We start from the raw sequence: 20,380 nt of genomic DNA, 5'->3' as shown, positions 1-20,380 counted from the left end.
GACTGAGTGCAATCTAAGCCATATATAATATTTAGAATATTTTGATAATTTATTTAAAAACCTTTAGAGTTGCACTCAGCTCATTTAAAAATAAACTGGTATATTCATAAACTAAATGCATACTTTGAAAGGGTGTCAGATATTGCCAATTTAAAATATTTAAGTATTCAAATTTAGTTCAATTCTCAAGATCATCAATTCAAAATAGTAAGATAAATAAATAAAAAAATGAAATAAAGGAGAAAATTTAAACATGGTGCTGAAAATGACTATGATCAGCAACCATTGTGGTTTAACTTACCCTGGTGTGCTTTTCATGAGATGGAGAGAGATGGATGGAAAAGAAAAGCACATAAATATTAATGAATATATGTCAATTCATAAAATAAATCATATGATAGAGTAAGAAAATTAAAAAGCAGCATAGCAAATAGGATTAAAATAATCTTTCTGTCCTGAAACAGAATGCAAGCAGTAATTATTTAAAAACAATATATCTCCTTGATAAACAGATACAAATCATCCCAAATTAATTCTGAATTGAAGACACCGAATGTAGAAAAGAGAAAAATAGTTACAACAGACAAAGCCTCAGGTCACAATTAAGCATTTGACTTTCCAACAGTTAAGATTTGCAACAGTTTCTGAAGTATTGTTTTAAATATTTATCTTTCAATTTGTCATTGATAAAAAATGTTTTGCTCGTACTGTACCTTTTTCCAAACATAAGAATATTTATTGTTTTTCTTATATATTTATTGCTTTACAATGAGAAGCAAATTTGTATATAACATAGAGGGAGGGAGGAAATAGCATTTTGGCAAAATAATAGATATTCCTGGACTTTCCAAAACATCTAAAAAATTTCCTAGCAAACATTTTATGAACCCGCTAACACTGGCACATTTTTCAACTCCAACTGAGATTTGCAATCACTGCTGGGCATAGATTTGAATCACTTGTGCATTGCACTAGTTCAAAATCAGCCGCAGACTGGTGATTCTGGGAAAAGTAATCCTTGCACTGTTACTAAAAACCACGTGACTCCTAGAAAAACAAAGGAGAGATGCAAAACAGATCATTCTGCTCTGAAGTTTGTGTGTCTGTGTTTGTGTGCATGGGAGGGTGGGGGAAAGACAGTTATTCTGTTGTGCAGGACAGTAAAAAAAAATTGGGGGAATTCTTGAATCCTTGCAGTAGCTGATTTTTGTTTCTTTTGCAAAAAAGATGCTGTTGGAACAATACCCACACACGCTTCTTTACCAACAAGTTTATCATAAATTGAAGCATAAATGAATACACCTTTATTAACTCAATATCCAAGCTACATTGTCTTTTTACCTTATTATCTTTTAGCTGATCACAGTGATATACTCACTTACAGTGTCACCAATTTGTTTTTAATAGCAAGCAAGATTCAGCAGAACCTCATTAGGACAAATTTGATTTGTCCTAATTACACTTATTCCAATTTAGTTACAAATATTTATTTTTCAATATTTTCTTTTTAGTTATAATCAAAATAAAATAGTTTAACTCGCCTTCTAATATTTTCATTCCCTTATCAAATGAGTTATGGTTTTTGATCAATGGTTGACGGTATCCATGCTATGATTCACAGGGATACTGCACCAATCAATTATATCCACAGCAGACAAAAGCACTTTAGGCATGAATGTTAATACTAGTGGCTGACAAAAAGAGAAAACAAGCTTTTTATTTTTATTTTATTTGTAAATAGTTGTATGCACATTTATTTACTTGCTTGCTTACTGCCAAAATCACATGTTTAAAAAAAAACTTGGATGGGGGTTACTGAAGAAAAGCTGTTTCTTCTTCTTTTTTACAAGTTCCTAGAGATTGACAGGAGTGACAACATTGATTGACTGATTCTTTTCAGTATTACAAGACAGGTAACTGTGAAGATGATCAACAGGTTAACTTCAAACTGCTGAGAAGGGAATGGGAGGCAGAAAAATAAAAAGGTGATGTAAAAGTGCCCTTTGGCTTGAGGCCACAATAAAAAAATCATTTTCTACTCTTATTAGGCTCCTAATTTCTCTTGAACCCCTTGAAGTCCCCGGAACCACTTTGGCTTGAATTCTTTTTTTCTTTCCTCCTTTTAAAAACTAGCTATGTAAACCTGAGCCACTTGATTAATGTTTCATCCTCTTTGGTTCTCAGTGAGTGGATGTTTTCCAAACGAATGCAGGAGGCAACAAGAAAAGGTGTTGCATATAAGCATAGATCCTATGGAATGGCATAGTTTAGAAGTACTGTTTTTTTTTTGGCTATGCCAACATTACAAATGATAAACAAACAAACTTTCCTGTCTGCTTGGGGTAATGGAAATGGATGGTTGGACAAGAAATGCTGCAATGCTATTTTCATGCTTTTTAGCAGTTTCTAAGTATTACCATATTTGAAAAAGATTCTGATCTGAACATATCTTATTTGGCTGCGGGGGGGGGGGAGGGTTTGGGGGAAGTTAGGCAAGATGAATATACTAAATGTTTCTAAACTTACCCATGCATTTAGAAAAGCTACATTTTAAAAAAAATCTATACTTAACCTGTCCCAAAAGGCTTATTTGGTTTACCTAGTTGTACCCAGATAAGTATCCCTTGCTCCCTTTTGCAGGTATGAAGGGCTAAGGCAATGGGGCTCAAAATAGTCAAGATGGCGGCATAACATCATGATTGAAGCCCTGCCTGCTCCTACATTCCTGTAAAGTCAGTACGAAGAGCGGGGCTTCTTCCCTTGTACAGTCTTGCCTACCCCTCTGGCCTTCTGATTCTCCCACCTGCAGAGGCACCCAGCACTGATGTATACAATGCTCTACTGAGTGAGTTGCGTGCTCAAAAGAGAAAAGTATTAACCATAATGATTCTAATGTTCATTATACAATTAGGATATGAATAATATTTCACATTCTAATCAACTTTAGCAAAAACTGATTATTAAAAATAATTAAAGAGATAGTAAAAGTGTAATTATTCTTCTGGGTTGAACAAAAATAAACTCTACTGGCACTGCAAATGGATTATTGCAGCAATAAGAATGAGGGAACATTTCGACTGCTCATTATTATACATAGCTTAATGCAATTGCTTAAATTTGCTTTTAATTACTAAGTTTATTAAAAGCCATATTTTATTTATGACAACAGTAAAATTGTTATTTTAGCTAAAGATGAATAGGGCAACCATGTGTAATTAAAACTTTAAAAATTTAAAAGGAACTCTGACACAATAATAGATGATCCAATTTATTGAAACTATTAAAAAGACCTTCGTACACAAATTGCTCTCTGTGTCTGCACAAAGATGCCTTCCTCCTAGACTTAGATAGTGTGTTGGGTCCTTCAACCCAACCCCATTTTGTGAAGAAGTTCTGACATTACTTTTGATGTAAAGTGATTTGGAAGGGGTAAGAGCACCACTTCATTCATAAAATTATGGTTTGAGGTTATGAAGCTGAATAGTTTTAAAAACTCCATGATTTTCACATTTTTCTCTAAATTTATTACATGTTTAAAAAGTTAAATAGGCAAGGGAGAGCAACTGAATATTACTTCCTCTCATCTGGAAGAATTTCATGCCTACATATTACTCATATTAAATCAAATCAAAGTGTATGTATTTCAGCTAATTACATTTTTCCCCTATTTAGCCATGTCTCCTTTCCCCCTTTTTACAACCTATTCTTTGAAGTGCCCACATATTTACATACAGATACTTCAATAAGAACTGTTCTATATACCAATCTAAATTAAGGTTACACTCACCAAGTTATTATTAGCTATATTCATCAAGAATATAGTGAGATATCTATTGTAAATATAGATATTTATAGATAGATTCACATAGTCATGCACACACAGAAAGTACAAGTGGCATATTTCATGTTGTATTTTTGCCCAAAATAGCTTATTTTTTTCTAATTATACCAGTGAAGTATATTCTATCACCAAAATTAATTAGCAATCAAATGAGTGCTAAGATTTTAGTTTTCTTGTGAGGTATTTATTATCTTCCTCCTTTTTATACGAGTAATTGACAGGAATTAAGGGACAAAGGATCAAATTATTTCTACTGTATTAAGTATTTCTCCCAAGATTCAACAATTGGATCCTCATAGAATTTGCTTTGATAAACTAATGTCTTTCTTTGCTTATTCCATGTGAACTTAATAAAATAGATAGTTCCTAAAGCTAATGTCACATATTGTATTTGTCTGTAAAGATGCAACAAAGTTTTCTTTTTCATGATGACCAGATTAGTATTGTTATAGCATTCCAAGCTATTCTTGAAGTTTTAAGAAAGAAAATAGGAGGGGGGAAAAGATTCACATTTCTAAAAGGGAGCTTTTCCATGTCCTCTCCCATGCCTATTTTAAGTCAGTTGAGCTGTTTCTGGAAACAGATATAGCACTTTTAAAAAAAAAGTGCTATTACCAAAAAAAAAAAAAAAAAAAAGACTGACAGGATTAGCTGGAAAGAGCAATCCAGCAAGTAAGCTCCATTTTCAAAAGATATTCAAGGAGTCTAGTGCTCAACAAATCCAGTTTTGACCTTGTGAACAGCAATGCACAGAAACAGCTATTGGAAAGGCCATGGAGAATATGCACACAATATGGGCTTCTGGATTTTGTGGCTATTATTAACCTAGGCACAATATCAACTACTGTTATCATGGCCCCTGATGCATTTTTTCCCCAGTCAGTATTCTATACTAAGCTTAATGAAGCAGAGATTTGGAATCAATGAAATGATGGGCACAAGAAAGAGCAATTGTATAAACTATGCCCTATTTTGTTGCATTTCAACCAAATTCATGTGATGTCGTGGTGTGCCACATTTGGATAAAATGTACAAGTAAATTAGTAATTTTCTTTTGACATATCAGAAGATAGCTGTTATGAACAGAGATTGTTTACATTAATGATAAAGAAAACAGGAGTTATAGTTTTTGTTGCACTAGAAAATTGTCTCCACAGTATTTGTTGTACAGGTGGTTCTCAATTAATGACCATTTGTTCAGTTCAGTGATTGGTCAAAGCTACAATGGTTCTAAAAAAGGCAGCTTATGACCAATCCTCAAAGTTATGGTTGTTGCAGTGTTTTAGAGCAGCACACTATTCAGGCAATCCTTATTTCTCTTCACCTACTGCACACTTATCGTAAAAGAGGTTGGATGAAATATGTGAAAATTGAGGTTTATTTTCATTTAAGATTTCCTATATCCTAATTACCAAAATATGATTATAAGGACAGCAGTTCATTTGGCATGAACATAAAACATATGTACAGTCATCATTAAAAAAACCAAAGCAACATTTACAGTTATGGATACATCAACGATAGTAAATCCAATAGGAGATTAAATGATTCAAGTTAATATTTCTATTTGATATATACCTATTGTATTTCTGAATCAGTATTCATTCAGAGAGCATAATCATCTAGATCAAATGGATAATTAGCAGAAACATAAGAATGCATTTTTCATATTAGATGATAATAAGGTTTTATACTTCTGCACTTTTATTCAGAAGAGTACAGTTGAGTGGTATGTGATGGCATGGCTAAGGATAATGGTACTTCAAATTTAATCAGCCCCAGTAGTCAGCAAGAATATATGGGATTTGTGGTCATAACTCAATCCATATGTATTTAATCTGGTTGAAATGTTAGAATAATTTGAATTGAATTTTAATATGAGTAAGAGACAATTAACTAGCAGCAAATTATTCCTGGAATAGGTTTTAAATACAAAATCCATAGTATCCACACCGCACCGCGGTTCGCCCACATTACACCCATCCTCCGCGAGCTGCACTGGCTACCTGTCGGTCTCCGGGTGCGCTTCAGGGTACTGATGACCACCTTTAAAGCACTCCATGGTAGTGGATCTGGATACTTGAGAGACCGCCTTCTGCCAATTACCTCCCTCCGACCGATTAGATCGCACAGGCTGGGCCTCCTCCGGATTCCATCCGCCAGTCAATGTCGACTGGCGACTACACGGAGGAGAGCCTTTTCTGTTGCAGCTCCAACCCTGTGGAACGACCTCCCCGTTGAGATTCGTACCCTCACCACCATCCAGACCTTCTGCACAGCCCTCAAGACCTGGCTCTCCCAGCAGGCCTGGGGATAGGTTTCCAATTTACCCGCCCGAGTGTTGACAGTTGAATGCATGTTGTGGTTTACCATTTTATTTTGTTCACTTATTGTTTGTCTCTTGTTATTGCACCCCCTTTCCTCATGATTGTAAGCCGCCCTGAGTCCCCTCAGGGAGAAGGGCGGCCTATAAATCTTAATAAAATGTATAAAATGTATAAAAAAAAATGTATCCAGAGACTCAAAACTTCTTGTGTGTCAGATCTGGTTTTTTTGGCAGCAGAATATATTTAGGAGCTAAAATTAAGAGAAACAAATTATGGGGTGTTGATTTTATAAAGTAGAAAGATATTTTCAATGTTTCCAAATAAGCAAATAGTGTGAAGCTGCTGTGTTCGTGTTCATGTATCTATGAAGATAAAGGATGGATAAAAGCATTTGGATATGTTTGCCACCTTGAATTATTTGTAAAAATAATAAAGGTGAGATATACCCAAACAAACAAATAAATGCACCTAATATAAATTGTCAATGGACATAAGAGCACAGGGACAATGGAGCAGTTGCATCAGCATTTGTATATATATGCAAATACAGCCTCAGATGATAAAACTAACATTTTAAGCAATAATAAAAATGCCAAATATAGTCTAAACATCTGGCTGTTTCTACAATGAAACATAACAACAATAAAAAGCATTTGTCATACAACACCCCAAACTTAGCAATTATTGATAAGACAAAAAAATTGAATAGTGGACATTGCAATACTGTGAGACAGCAGAACAGAAGAGAAACAATTGGGGAGGGGGACTCACAAAATGTAAAGACCTGAAAATATAAGTAGAATGACTGTGGCAAAAGAAAGCAGATACCAAAAGTAATAAGAGCCTTGGGTGCAACTCCAAAACATTTGGAGCATCACTGGAACACCATTGGCATTGACAAAACAACCATCAATCAATTGCAAATGCACCTTTCCTGAAACACGCTACGACAACATTTTTAACATCGAGCAACAATATTTTTCTTGGGAGGGATAGATGGATCAAAGTGCCATATCCAAAATCAACATCTGGTTGACTATGTGACAAACCATAATAACAATAATTTAGGAACATAGGAAGGTGAAAATTCAATTTAAAAAATCCCTAAACAAGATTTTTAGAAAAAAGACACTTCCTGTCTTTCAGATTTTTATTTAACCTGATCAGTCTTCCCTTGTTCCTTTCATTTAGTCATGATTATTCTGCCTAGCAATGAGCAATATGCAGAACTTTCTTGGAGCCTTCTAGTATTCATATGGTAATTACAAGTTTTACACTGCACAAGTTTTTTTTCTTTCAGAACTAATGAATCAATGCAATTAGCAGTAAAGAACACTGAAATATTTTCTAATAATTTATCATGATAAATACATTTTTCCCTACTGGGAAGTCAACTGTCTTCAGAATTATATCTGAGACGATAATAAGGATGCCTTTGGATTTGCTTTGTTAATAAACATGAAACTTTCATTCTTTTTGCCTCCACAAATCTGTTAACTTGGACATTTTTAATTTAGGTAGATAATTAGAAGGAATCAACTTACATAGTTATATACAATATTATAATTTTAAGCAACTGAAGATGGGATTTCCCTAATACACATATTTTGAATGTAAACATGTTTATGAAAACTGTTCTGTAATTTGTGCTGTTAGTACCAACCAAGTTGGGCTTATTTAATGAAAAAATACAGTAAATCACTTTGACTAAACTTTGATGCCAGAGCCAATGTAGTGGTAAATTGTTTTAGAAACCATCACCCCATCATAACTTGTTCATTTATAACCCAGATTTAGCTCAGAGTAATTTACATAAAGAAAGCTCCAAACAGGTTGAAGTCATTATATGCTTGAAGGGTGTCACCGATATTTGAGATTTCAAGCATCTTTTTCACAAAGATTTCTTGTCAGAGCTATGATATAACTGATCATAATCTCATTTACACACCTTTTCCCCATAGAATTGTCTGTTGAAAACTGATAACAGAAAAAGTAATTAGAAAGTGGATAATGAAATACAATTTCTACTAGACTATTAAGATAAATATGTCAACAACTGCTATCATATTTTGAGGGAAAATTAAATGCTCATTTTTGTACCTAAAATATGTTTTTGCCAGCAGAAAATAAATGAAAACTATCAGGCATATAGAGAGAGATGAAAGTGAAGTATAAAAAGCAAGACCAAAGTCTTTCAAAAATATTATTTAAATTATCACAACATTATTATTAACAAATATCAGAATGCATCTAACTACTTAGTACATAGGTTGTATAAAAATATTTAGTGATGCTATTTTTTTTGCATAGAGTGCCAGTAGAAACAAAAAATATCTTACAAGATTTATAACTTCTAATCTTATAAAGAAACAATAGTAGCAAAAAAGAAAAAAGAAAATAAAAGAAAATTTAGAAGTTTCATTTATGATCCATAAGAGGGAACTTACATTACTAAATGTAATACATTATTTATCTAATACTTCTATATTATTTTTAGAAGAAAATGTTTCTGATTGGAATATATTTATTTATTGTACTGTTAATAAATAACTATAACTAAGAAAAAATGCATCTCTTCTCTTTTTGGAGTGCTAATTTAAGTGCTAATTTTCTGACAGCAAGAAACAATCTTGTTTGATATTACCAATGTTTTCTATATAGTCACAAATCAATAATGCATTCTGATAATCAAAGTAATATTTTATCTGAGAATGCTGCATCATAATGTAGAATACTCAGGCTAAGCAATGAACAGTATTTTACCAAAATATGTTTTCCCACATTAGATACAAATAAACATTGCCAAATGCTTGGAAAGATTTCTGGTAGAGCAAGCATCAAAAATTCAAAAAGATCAGCAGAGTATTTTCAGTTTTTCTTCAAAGGTATTCTTTATGATTTTATAAAACATTTATTTTTTTTAGGGAACATGACAGGTATCAAAAATAATAGCACTTTATCATAACCTTTGTACACAATGAATGAATTAGGGTTTCAAGGAAATGCAATGGGAAGCAGCATATCATTGTTCAGTAACTCACTGATCAAATTGCCATGTAAGAGTGGCAGAGTGAATTGAACATAATTACTACTCTCAGTATATCTGCATTTTAAAATGGGCTACCAATAGACAAATCCAAAGAATCCTCCTGCTATGTTTCTTTAATGGAATCCATATAGAAAAGTAGAAATTACTTTTCATTGTGTTTGGCTTTTAAAAATGCAATTAGAATAAGTACTAATACATTGATTTTTCTTCAACAAGCAATTGTACTTGGTGTTTTATTCAAAGTTCATGCCAACCTACTTTTTCTTTAATCTTCTGTCTTTTTCTGCCTGGGTTCCAAGTTTGCTTAAGCCCAGAGATTCTTGTGCTGCAGCTTCAGTTTCTATATAGCCTCCTGCATTTAAAAGAGTAAAGAGATTTTCTCTTTTAATTTTTTTAAATAATGTTCTATTAGCTTACCAGCAGTGCTTTTGATTTGTTTTCTGAGACACACATATATAGATAAAAATGGTGTAGTAATCCAAAATCTATGACAGCTAAAACTTAAGAATGGAGATTCCACTAATAACTTTTTAAAGTGCCCAACTAAAAGTGATTTCCCCCCTCCTTGTTTTTCTGTAAGGAGCAAGGCTCAAATATTTTCTCTTCTTCTAATTTGACTTTCTAAAAAGACAAGAAGCCCTTTCAAGCCAAAATGGTTGTTCTTGGCAGAAGGAATATTAAAATAGCATTGTTTGTGCTCAATTTCACCTCAATTAGCTTCTTTTTAAGGGATCCCTCTGAATGACATCCTAGAGCTGTAACTTTGTTGAGATTTTGTTCTGGTTCATTTTAGAATAAGGCACTAATGACTGCACCAGATAGGAGAGAGGAAAACTTGGTTGTATCTTTTATATTTGCTCATTCAATTTGGCAAATAAACCATACAAAACCAGCTTTTAAGAAGCAGGAATGCAAAGGTGACTCATGTTGTAAATAGTAATTTTCTATCAATTATTATCTAGTTTCTGAATTACTTTCTCAAACAATAGAAACTGTTGGCACAAGTACATGCTAGTTCATTTTTTTGTAGATTGTCTTTAGTACAGATCAAACTAATCTCGCCCCGCCCGAATGTCGAATGAATGTTGTGTTTTATTGGTTATTTTCCTTTATTCACATTTCTTTTGTGTCCTGTCTTACACTCCCCTCCTATGAAATGTAAGCCGCCCTGAGTCCCCTTAGGGAAAAGGGCGGCCTATAAATGTCAATAAAATGAATTAAAAAAATGAAAATGAAACTTTAGGTTAAAGATGGCATTATCATTATATTTGGCTGCACCAACTGTTAGGCATATACATTTAAGATTTCTATTTGTTGTGTTATATTTTATGATTGTATTATTTTAAATTTAAGGTAATACTCCAATCTAGCATTTACAGACTTTGGTATTGTTAGTTTCCAACTGGAAAACATGAATCTGTTCATATGTATTTTGAACAGTTTAATACAACATGGAGTGAGAAAGATAAGGAATTTCTGGAAAAAGGAGTTTTTCATAAGGGGTGGTGGACAAAAAGGAAGTCTTCAACCTCCTAATGTTAGAGCAAGCAGCAGATCTTTTTCTGTTGACTTTACTTCCTACCATAATTTTTTATAGCTAAACCTATAAGAAGGAACTGAGAGAAAGAGATCTCTTTTGTACGCTTGCTTAAATTAAAATGCTGTTTTCAGGATTATCTGAGATGGCTGAAAGAAAAAAAAAACAATGTTTTTTATTTGTGTTATGAATAAAGCAATTAAAAAAATCAGAAGAAAGTTTTGTGCACTGGGCTCTGTCTGATTGATCATGAGAATCTGTCCTCCTAAACTCTGATGGCTGTTATGAATTAAATATACCCATATGCTTTCCATAGAAGCTGCCCAGGTAGATGGATCATATAAATAGACAAGAATATAAAATGTTATATGAACAGTGATAAGTACATTCATCTCTGCTCTCAGTGTTTATTTAATGGCATTGTAGAACATTCTATTTTATTATTTTACAAATGAGAATGCATTCTAACAAATTTATTCTTTTATTTTCTTCTGCAACTGTTTTTAGGCTCTGAGTAAATAATCGATAGCCATTAAATTGTTCCGTACTGTACTACAGTGTACTATAATTAATAAACTATATATTCATGTGACATGGAAAGCTTTACAAATATGATAAATAAAGCTTTATACTAAGCTAAAGGTAAAGGTTCCCCTCGCACATACGTGCTAGTCGTTCCTGACTCTAGGGGGCAGTGCTCATAACAGTTTTAAAGCTGAAGAGCCCAAGACATCTCTGTCGTCTTGTGGCTGGCATGACTAAATGGCAAAGATGCATGGAATGCTGTTACCTTCCCACCATAGGTGGTTCCTAGTTTTTCTACTTGCATTTTTACATGCTTTTGAACTGCTAGGTTGGCAGAAGCTGGGACAAGTAATGAGATTTCACTCCGTTACGTGGCACTAGGGATTCGAACCGCCAAACTATTGACCTTTCTGACCGACAAGCTCAGCATTTTAGCCACTAAGCCACTGCATCCCTAAAAGCTTTATGCTAGGCTATGCAAATTCTTCAAGAAAGATATAAAGTAGCAAATTTTTCCCCAAGTTGTTTTTAATTTAAGAAGGATGAAAAATTTGACAAAGGAAAAATCTTGCCAAATAAGTGATGGGTGAAATCTATTTTCTATCAGAATTCTAGAGTCATAGAAGGATAGCTATGATTATGTGCAGTTGGTAGTCCTGTCTTATGTCACAGTTGCCACATATTTTACTGTGTGTGATTTTTAAAACTCAGCAGATTTACCTCTGAATGGAATCTTTTCACGTAATGTGACAAATACTAGCAAAGAAAGCTTAATTTTTAGAATTCTTGATGCTCTCTGAGCCTGGTTATTTGCTTGTAGCCATTGCATTACCTGACTAGGTAACATCTTCAGTGCTAGCATCATGTTAGTATTGATTACAAGTAGTCTTGACTTACAACAGTTCATTTAGTGACGGTTCAAATTACAATGGCACTGCAAAAAGTGACTCATGACCATTTTTCACACATGATCATTGCAGCATCCCTATGGTCACATGATTAAAATTTAGACTCTTGGCAATTGTCTCATATTTATGAGGGTTACAGTGTCCCGGGATCATGTGATCACCTATTGTAAGCTTCGGACAAGCAAAATCAATGGGGAATTCAGGTTTACTTAACAACTGTGTCACTAACTTAACAACTGCAGTGATTCACTTAACAACCGTAGCAAGAAAGGTTGTAAAATGTGGCAAAATTCACTTAACGAATGTCTCACTTAGCAACATATTTTTTTGCTTCAATTGTGATCATAAGTTGACATCTATCTGTAAATTGCTTATTTGGGTAACAATCAAGTCCAGAGAGCCCTAAGGACTCATAGCTCAACCTTGAGCTACATATATTCTCTTCTATTGGAAGTTTAATCTATGTCCTTCAATCACTTAAGAAAATATAATTCTGTGACAGTAAACATGATTGATGACAGCGGAATGACATGGATAAATATAATCATTTTAAAAGACAGGAAAGCAAAATGAAACTGAAAGAGAAGCTAAAGCATCTATGAAAGAGTAAAAAATAATACTTTTAAAAATGACAGGAAAGCTATGATCTGAAACTGGAGAAGTATGTCTTACTTAGCTGTCCAAGTCGTGCCTTCTCTTTTTTACCAAACAAGCGTCCAATTGAAGACTTTATTCCTTTCTTCTTGGGAGCTTTGTGCAAGGAATCCTGGCTGCTATTGACACTGCCAAAACCAATACTTTCTGGTTCCAAGGATGCAATCAAACTACTAAAAAAGATACACAAAAAATAGAGAAACTATTATTGTCCTGACGAATTTCCATCATGAAGTCCACAACTTGTCTGCTGTGGAAACAAGTTTTATGAAATCTAATGAGAGTATCTTAGTAATTTGAAACAATAATCACAATAATTTCAGATATATAGTGTGAAAATACCAGAATCTTTTTTGCAATATTTAGAACTTCACATTTTTCATGTTTTAATCTTGATTGAAATAATTGAATAATTGAACGCCCACCAAGTCACACCCACCAAGCCACACCACGCCCACCAAGCCACGGCCACAGAAGTGGTAGTAAAAAAAACCGAATTTCACCACTGGTAGCAATGTCACTTTTTCAGTGAGTCCTATTTAAGGACTGTATTTATTTTAACATTATAGATATTTTGTATTGTAAGCCAAAGCTTGACTTCTGATTTATTCCTTTATTAATTAGACAGAAGTGTCAGAAGAACATTCAACAGTACTGCTTTGTTTATTTACGGTACTCATCCTGGTTATCGTAGTCTATCCATTTTTACTTGAGAGCAATAGTATGATTCTTACTAGAACATTTCTTCTTTCAATAAAATATGGAAATGAATCTGTCTGTCTGTCTGTCTGCCTGTCTATCAACCATCTACATAGAAGGTATTTTTATGTATAGGCATGAGATCAGATTCTTAATTCAAAACACAAATAATATGTACACAATTTCTCACTTATGACAAGCTCAGAGATATGACAATTATAATTCACATGACTGATTTACAAATTAATATTAGTGAATATGAGTAATTATGAAACTCTAATAAATATATATTGGGATAAGTTTTCCTTTCCAGTTGTCATCCATATATATTGGGACTTCCATTTCTTGATTCCACTGGTTAGAATGGAAATAGACCTACTTAAAGAAGGAGAAGCAGTTCTAGGAGAACCCTATGAGCTTTGGTGGTGCAGTGGTTAGAATGTAGTATTGCAGGCTTACTTTGCCCACTACCAGGAGTTTGATCCCAACCCAGATTGACTAAGCCTTCCATCCTTCCAAGGTCAGTAAAAAGAGGACCTAGATTGTTGGGGACAATATGTTGACATTTGTAAACTGCTCAGAGAATGCTGTAAAGCACTATGGAGTATAATATTGCTGTCTTCTAAAATCAATTAAAATTTTGTTTTTTTGTTTTTTTGTTTATTGATTGAAGTGTAACTGTTTGTAACTGCTTGTAAAACATCCTTACAGCTGTCAATTCTCAGATGCTCAACTTCCCTTTTTTCCTTTTACTGCTTATAAAATCTTCTTAGTCAACCTTTAATTTATCTTTCTTAGTGGCAAGGATATACAGATACATGAGCACTAGGCAGCAAAATCTCCAAACTTAGCATTGCTAACATGCAATATTTACTGATTCAATTAGGGTGAAAGTGAAAATAATTATAGTATTTTTTTTACAGTCAAATGTAAGTTCTTATAGAAAAATCCTCCTACTATGGATTTTTGTTATGTTATAAAAGGATAAAAAGTTTAAATCAATGTTATTGTTATTATTTTTTATAATTATTAAAAATTATTCTTTCTACTTTCTGAATTCATTAGACATCTCTCCACTTCTTCCAGGCCTCCCCCCCCCCCCCGGGTTGAATTACTGTTTCCCTTGGGGCAAGAAACTTCTTTCTCTGATTACTTCAGAAATTACCACTGGTAATTCCTCACCATCAAAAATACTGACTGCAAGGGCTACAATACAGTATCCAAATACTAAAACTCTATCATTTAACTATCTTCATAACACAAATAGTTAGCACAATGAAATTTAATTACACTCTGATTTGTTCATTTATAATCCATGACAAGAAAATATCAGAAAATGATCATGCTGCACTTGATTAACCAAAAAGAGCATGAAATTAAAGGCCAGTTATTCGAATGGAAATGGAAAATGGAAAGCAAATCTGAAAAACTGATCTAAATAAATTTCAGGACAACTGAATTTAACTAGCACATAGCAAAAGTCAAGTGAAACTCAACTTAAATAGATGAATCCACTTAACACGACACATGGCTATGCTAAACAAATCAATTCCTACCTTCTGGCATCATTGTGGTATGAAGAAGGTAGAGTGTGAGTCATTCTTATGGCCCTAGGTGTAGGTGGAGGAGATGTTTCACATTTTATTGTGGCCTTGTCTTCATGTCCATCTTCTTCAACTGCAATCTACAAGTAAACAGTTTTATAAAATGCAGGTGAAAACCCTTTTAATGGATTGGGAGGGGGGAAAAGCCTATTGGAAACCAACTCCTTTCCAAGTAAGGAAACCAATCAACCAAACACACAAATAGCATCCCATTCCTAGAACAAGATATAGAATAAAAGTATTAAGTACAAGTTATGCAATGATCGCAATATAGTCCCAATTTCCAGGACTGAATATGAATCAGACACACATTTAACTTTTGCTGTAGTTGCTATATTACATATTGTTTTTTAATTCAGAAAATTATAGATAAGTTTCCTGAGCTAGAGAGGATATGCAAAGTAGGATATAAGCGGAAATAAAGTTTATTTAACTTTTTCCCATTTTTAAATCCTAATAAAGGACTGCAGAACAAGATTCAAATGAGTTATTGAAGTATTTTCATTGCCCTTTGCCAGTCAGATAAATAACATTTGAAGTAAAATGGACAAGTTGGTAGATAAAATTGGCTCCTCACAGTAAGGAAACTATCAATCATTAATTAGTATGTACAAAAGTCCATAAACATAAAGAGGCTGAGGAAGCCCACAAAGTGACATGATCTGATCACTATTTCTCAGAGCAATATACAGTACCACACAAAATATAAATAGGAAAAAGAGATTTCCAGGGAAAAGGTGAGATATGTTTAATACATACAGTATAAACAATATCAAAAGTATGCTCTATTTGTTCTGTCACATAATTAATTCCTAATAGAGGTGACATAGGGTCCCTTCTTAAACATTTAGATAGGGCTCCATTTTGTCCAATGTGGGTTTCCTGAGAAGGCGCTGTCTGCCTCACAGGAATGCAATGATCTCTTCTTGGATCATCCAAATTAGCTGCTTCAACTACAATGAAGCAAGAGGGTTAAGACTTGAAGGATTTCAACATCCTCAGAAAACTGTATCTTGGGGAAAATGTTCGTAAAGGTCTAAATTTGAAAGTGCTAGAAATAATTAACACTTGTCAGAGAAAAAACAATTTTTTTAAAAAAAAAAGTACCTTTCTTCGATGTTTCCTGAGATCACTTGGCTAGAGTTGATAACGAAGAAAAGAAAAACAGAGTATTTTCAGAAATATTATAGATTTTTATAAATGTTGTGTTCCTTTTTATTAAGATACATTCTGAGATTCTCTAAGCCATAAAAACCATTAGCTCTTAGGATGAAATTTCTTTCCATTGCACCAGCCCAACTGCCACTGAATCCAAAACAAAATTTGGCTGGAACTCAAGGAGACCAGACTAAGTTTTCACTTACATCAGGGGTATCAAACTCATGTCACGGTGGCATCACATGACATATCGGGCCTTTCCCCCCTTCGCTAAACTGAGCATAAGCATGGCCAGCACACGATGCATTCAGCCCGCAGGCTGGGAGTTTGCCAACCCTGACTTACATTACAGTTTTAAGAAATATCATTAATATTTTAAAAATATTGTCTTACAAATGCACAAATGATAGCAAGTATCTATGTCAACAGTTTATTAACACATTCTGTTTTTAGAATTTTACTTTTACTTTTTCTTGTATTAACACTAGAAATTGGTCCAAATCAAAAATTTATAAAAAATAAATTCTTATTAACAGTTAATAAGAAATTATCGCAAGTGCATGCACATGCACACACAGAAACCAAAAATAAATAATAAAAAGAGGAAATAAACAAGAAATTAAAAAATAACCCTATTTAGAGGATTCCTTAAATATTAAATAAATGTAGTGATCAAGAAAAAGCGATACTTCTTACCAGTGTCATGATACCCATCCGATCCATCTCTCTAGCTGGGCTGCGTGGAGTGAGTTTAGGAGTTGAGTGGCCACTGGGAGGAGAGGAGCTTGCTAATGAAGATGCAGTTATTGAGCCAGTAATTGATGTTCCAGGATGAACCCTGGCCAGATTTAAGCCTTCTAGACTCACACTACCAACTCTGTTTTCTATTTCTTCAGCACGAAGTTCTGTAGATTCTTTTTCTTCCTGGATTAACCTGTAATAGTGAACATCACAAAGTCATTTTTGTGAGAATATTGTTTTAATATGAGTGTTAATAGAAGTTGGGAATGTTCTCCTGGCCACTACTCAGAATGCTTTACAGGAATGGCATACTTTCAAAGTAAATTGGAGTAATTACCATAAGTGGCAGATATCAGAAAATGATTGCAAGATGTTGAAGCAGAGAGCTGCATATTGCCTCTCCCACCCTTTGTCCTCTGAACTAATATGCTGTCATCAAAAACAGTGGAGATGGAGATTAAATGTCAATGCACAAAATTTAATTGCCATTTTAAAAAATAAAATTGTTTAATAGGTTAAGTGGTGTTCATCAAGAAATATTCATGTTTAATTTTTTTAGCTTTTAAGAATTCTTTTTAAAAGTAGCCATGATGAGTACAATTTGCATCGGGAGTTCATTGAACTGCTGGAATGATAGTTTACGTTTTAAATTTCATATCATTTCCAGTTACAACTGTCAATTATTATTTGCCCCTTTCAGAAAATGTGCTGTGCTCATATGCTTTTACTATGAGGGAACAGGCTTTCAAAGCAATAAGTTTGGCTCAAGAAAGTAGCATGAGAAAAAGGATACCATTTCCCCCTCTCTATTGCCATGTTGCAACTATATAGTTATTAGGGTTTTGTAACAACATAGCAAATAATAATTTGGCATATTAGTCTTTTACCAATGTGGATCTCTTTTTCAATGTATTAAATATATTGTTCATCCAGTGTAAACAAAATATTAATACTGATCTAACTTTCACCTCTGATTTCTGCTTGCCTAGAATTTTCTAAGAACATTCAGAGACCAAGAAAGGCTTAAAAATGAACAAAGAATTCAGCAGGGTTTCTAGGGTCATATTATATGTACTTTCAAACATTAGGATTCCTCTTCATTTTAATGTCAACATCTCCCAGATATTTTAGCTTTGAGAAACACTGACTATAATCTGGTGTACATAAAACTACTATAGTATCTTTTAATTTGGGGAGTTTGCAAAAATGTAACCTATATTAATATTTTTTAAAAATCCTGAAGAAGGCAAATGGCAAGCCACTTTTATATATGTTTCAAAGAAAATCAGATGTCCATAAAGAAACCAGAAATCACATCGACTTAGTTTTTATACTATTAGGGATAAAATATTGGATTGTTCTAAGATTTTATTTGTGTGTATGTATTTGTGTGTGTGAAGTACGCATACCTGATTTCTTTATTGATTGCATCTAGTTGTTCCTGAAGCATCATAGCAAGGGTCTGAGCATCTGAATGTCCACTTGGTGACAAAAGATCCATTGAACTAAAAAGTGTATCTCTATCATCATCATCTATATCAGACATTTCAGTGTCACTCTCAAAATGATGGCTGCTTAGAACTCCAACTGGCTGACTTCTATTCCACTCATGATCTCCAAGGGATTTTACCTAATTACGAATTGTAGAAATGCATATAGATCAGGCTGATTCTAAATGTTAATTTTCACAGTAGAGCTTATATTTTAAAACACCATTGCAATTATTAACACTTTTCAATTTTCTCAGCCATTTGTGCACTTAAACCATTCTTATTAATTTCTAACAGCTGCATTGTAATATCACACTGATCTTAATTTCAGTCTGTTATAAAAATAACAAGATTTATCTTACAAGAGGCCCGAAATAGTTTAAGGAATGTTTTGTTTTCTGTATTCGTGACCACTATCACTATAAGTCAATTTAAAGTCATAACACAATATTATAGATATCCCAGGATGATTTAATTTAAAGGAAATATTTATGGACACTACACTTTTATAAGCCATGTGGCACAGATGATTAGAACACAGTATTGCAGGCTAATTCTGCTGATTGCTGGCTGCCAGGAGTTTGGCAGTTTGATTCTCACCGGCTCAAGGTTGACTCAGCCTTCCATCATTCTGAGGTCAATAAAATGAGGACCCAGATTGACGACAGCAATATGTTGACTCTGTAAACCGCTTAGAGAGGGCTGTAAAGCACTGTGAAGTAGTACATAACTCTAAGTGCTATTACTATTGCTATTTTTTTTAAAAAAAAGGCTGAAATGAAACTATACTGGAAAACTGAACCTCCATTAAGCCCTGCCTATGGATTCCAATCCAGTAAACTAAGTAGAATAGTAGAAGCTAATATTTCAAGAATTAGCCTGAAAAAATTGTATAGAGCAATATGATTTGGGTGTAATAAATAGCAAATAGCTCTATCTCATTTCTTCTTCTTATACTCTGATTTGTAATTGCGTTTTATATTTAATACCATATTAGAATTGCATTATTAGTGTAATTTTAAGGCCCAAAGTATGTAATCCTACTTCTCCCTCAAATATCAAAATTGTTTTATAGCCTTTAGATAATATGTACTTTACCCAGTGAGAGTTATTTCATTTAATAAATGAAATGAAATAAATGAAAATATGTACTTTACCTAGTGAGAATTATCAGAGAGATAATTTCAGTCAGGGCCAGATTATTAACTGAGCACAACAATACAGTACCTAAGTATATGAAGCTTTTGGGGTTTTCAAAAGGTTTAGGCCCAAAGATGACTAAACAATTAGAAGTGTGTGTGGGTACATGCACATGCAGAAACATGTTTTTTCTACATTTTAAATATATGAATGGCAAAAATAGAGCCAATGTCTAAGAAATGTGGCCTTACCAACTGAATGAATAAACAAATCTATGATCCAATTGTAGAATCCACATGTCTATAATTAAAACTATTATCTATAAACATATGCAAGGACTATGGAAACTTAATTCCAGTCCTGGCCTTAAGTCAGCTGAGCTTATGATTGCAATTTTATTAAAGAAAAAATGATTAAAATATAAACCTTTGGTTCATCTCTTCGGATTCCCATACGTCCTCTTCTAGGTCTTCTTATCACTTTAGTAGACCTATAATCTGGTTGACTATCAACAAGTGAGCCCACAGAGTACCTGAATTCTGCTGATGAATCAAGATGTGTCCTGAAAAACAATTGTGGCACAGGATTTAGATTTAAGAAAAACCCTCAAATTTCATTTAGAATATATTTATTTTTACCATATGCAGAGGATATCATCCTACATTTTGCTACCAACAGAGCAATAAAAATAGAGTATGCTTTCTTGC

At 33.5% G+C, this 20,380-nt stretch overlaps 1 protein-coding gene across 6 annotated transcripts in view; it reads right to left on the bottom strand.

The window, feature by feature from the left end:
* Nucleotides 1-20,380, bottom strand: part of PPFIA2 (PPFI scaffold protein A2) — a 220,351-nt gene that overhangs the window by 19,203 nt on the left and 180,768 nt on the right. For all 6 annotated transcript variants that reach the window (XM_014063940.2, XM_014063941.2, XM_087723391.1 and 3 more), the window contains 7 exons: nucleotides 20,100-20,235; nucleotides 18,453-18,673; nucleotides 16,999-17,236; nucleotides 16,252-16,281; nucleotides 15,097-15,224; nucleotides 12,860-13,014; nucleotides 9,476-9,569 (listed from right to left, as the gene is read on the bottom strand). In XM_014063940.2, the coding sequence (XP_013919415.2) occupies nucleotides 9,476-9,569; nucleotides 12,860-13,014; nucleotides 15,097-15,224; nucleotides 16,252-16,281; nucleotides 16,999-17,236; nucleotides 18,453-18,673; nucleotides 20,100-20,235 (1,002 nt within the window). The remainder of the gene's footprint in view (nucleotides 1-9,475; nucleotides 9,570-12,859; nucleotides 13,015-15,096; nucleotides 15,225-16,251; nucleotides 16,282-16,998; nucleotides 17,237-18,452; nucleotides 18,674-20,099; nucleotides 20,236-20,380) is intronic.

This window comes from Thamnophis sirtalis, unplaced genomic scaffold (assembly GCF_051295495.1).
Source record: "Thamnophis sirtalis isolate CommonGarterSnake01/CBP01778 unplaced genomic scaffold, rThaSir2_p1.2 scaffold_9, whole genome shotgun sequence".
Classification (NCBI taxonomy): domain Eukaryota; kingdom Metazoa; phylum Chordata; class Lepidosauria; order Squamata; family Natricidae; genus Thamnophis; species Thamnophis sirtalis.
Note: the sequence above shows the minus strand (reverse complement) of the source record. Positions and strands in the feature narration are given on the sequence as shown.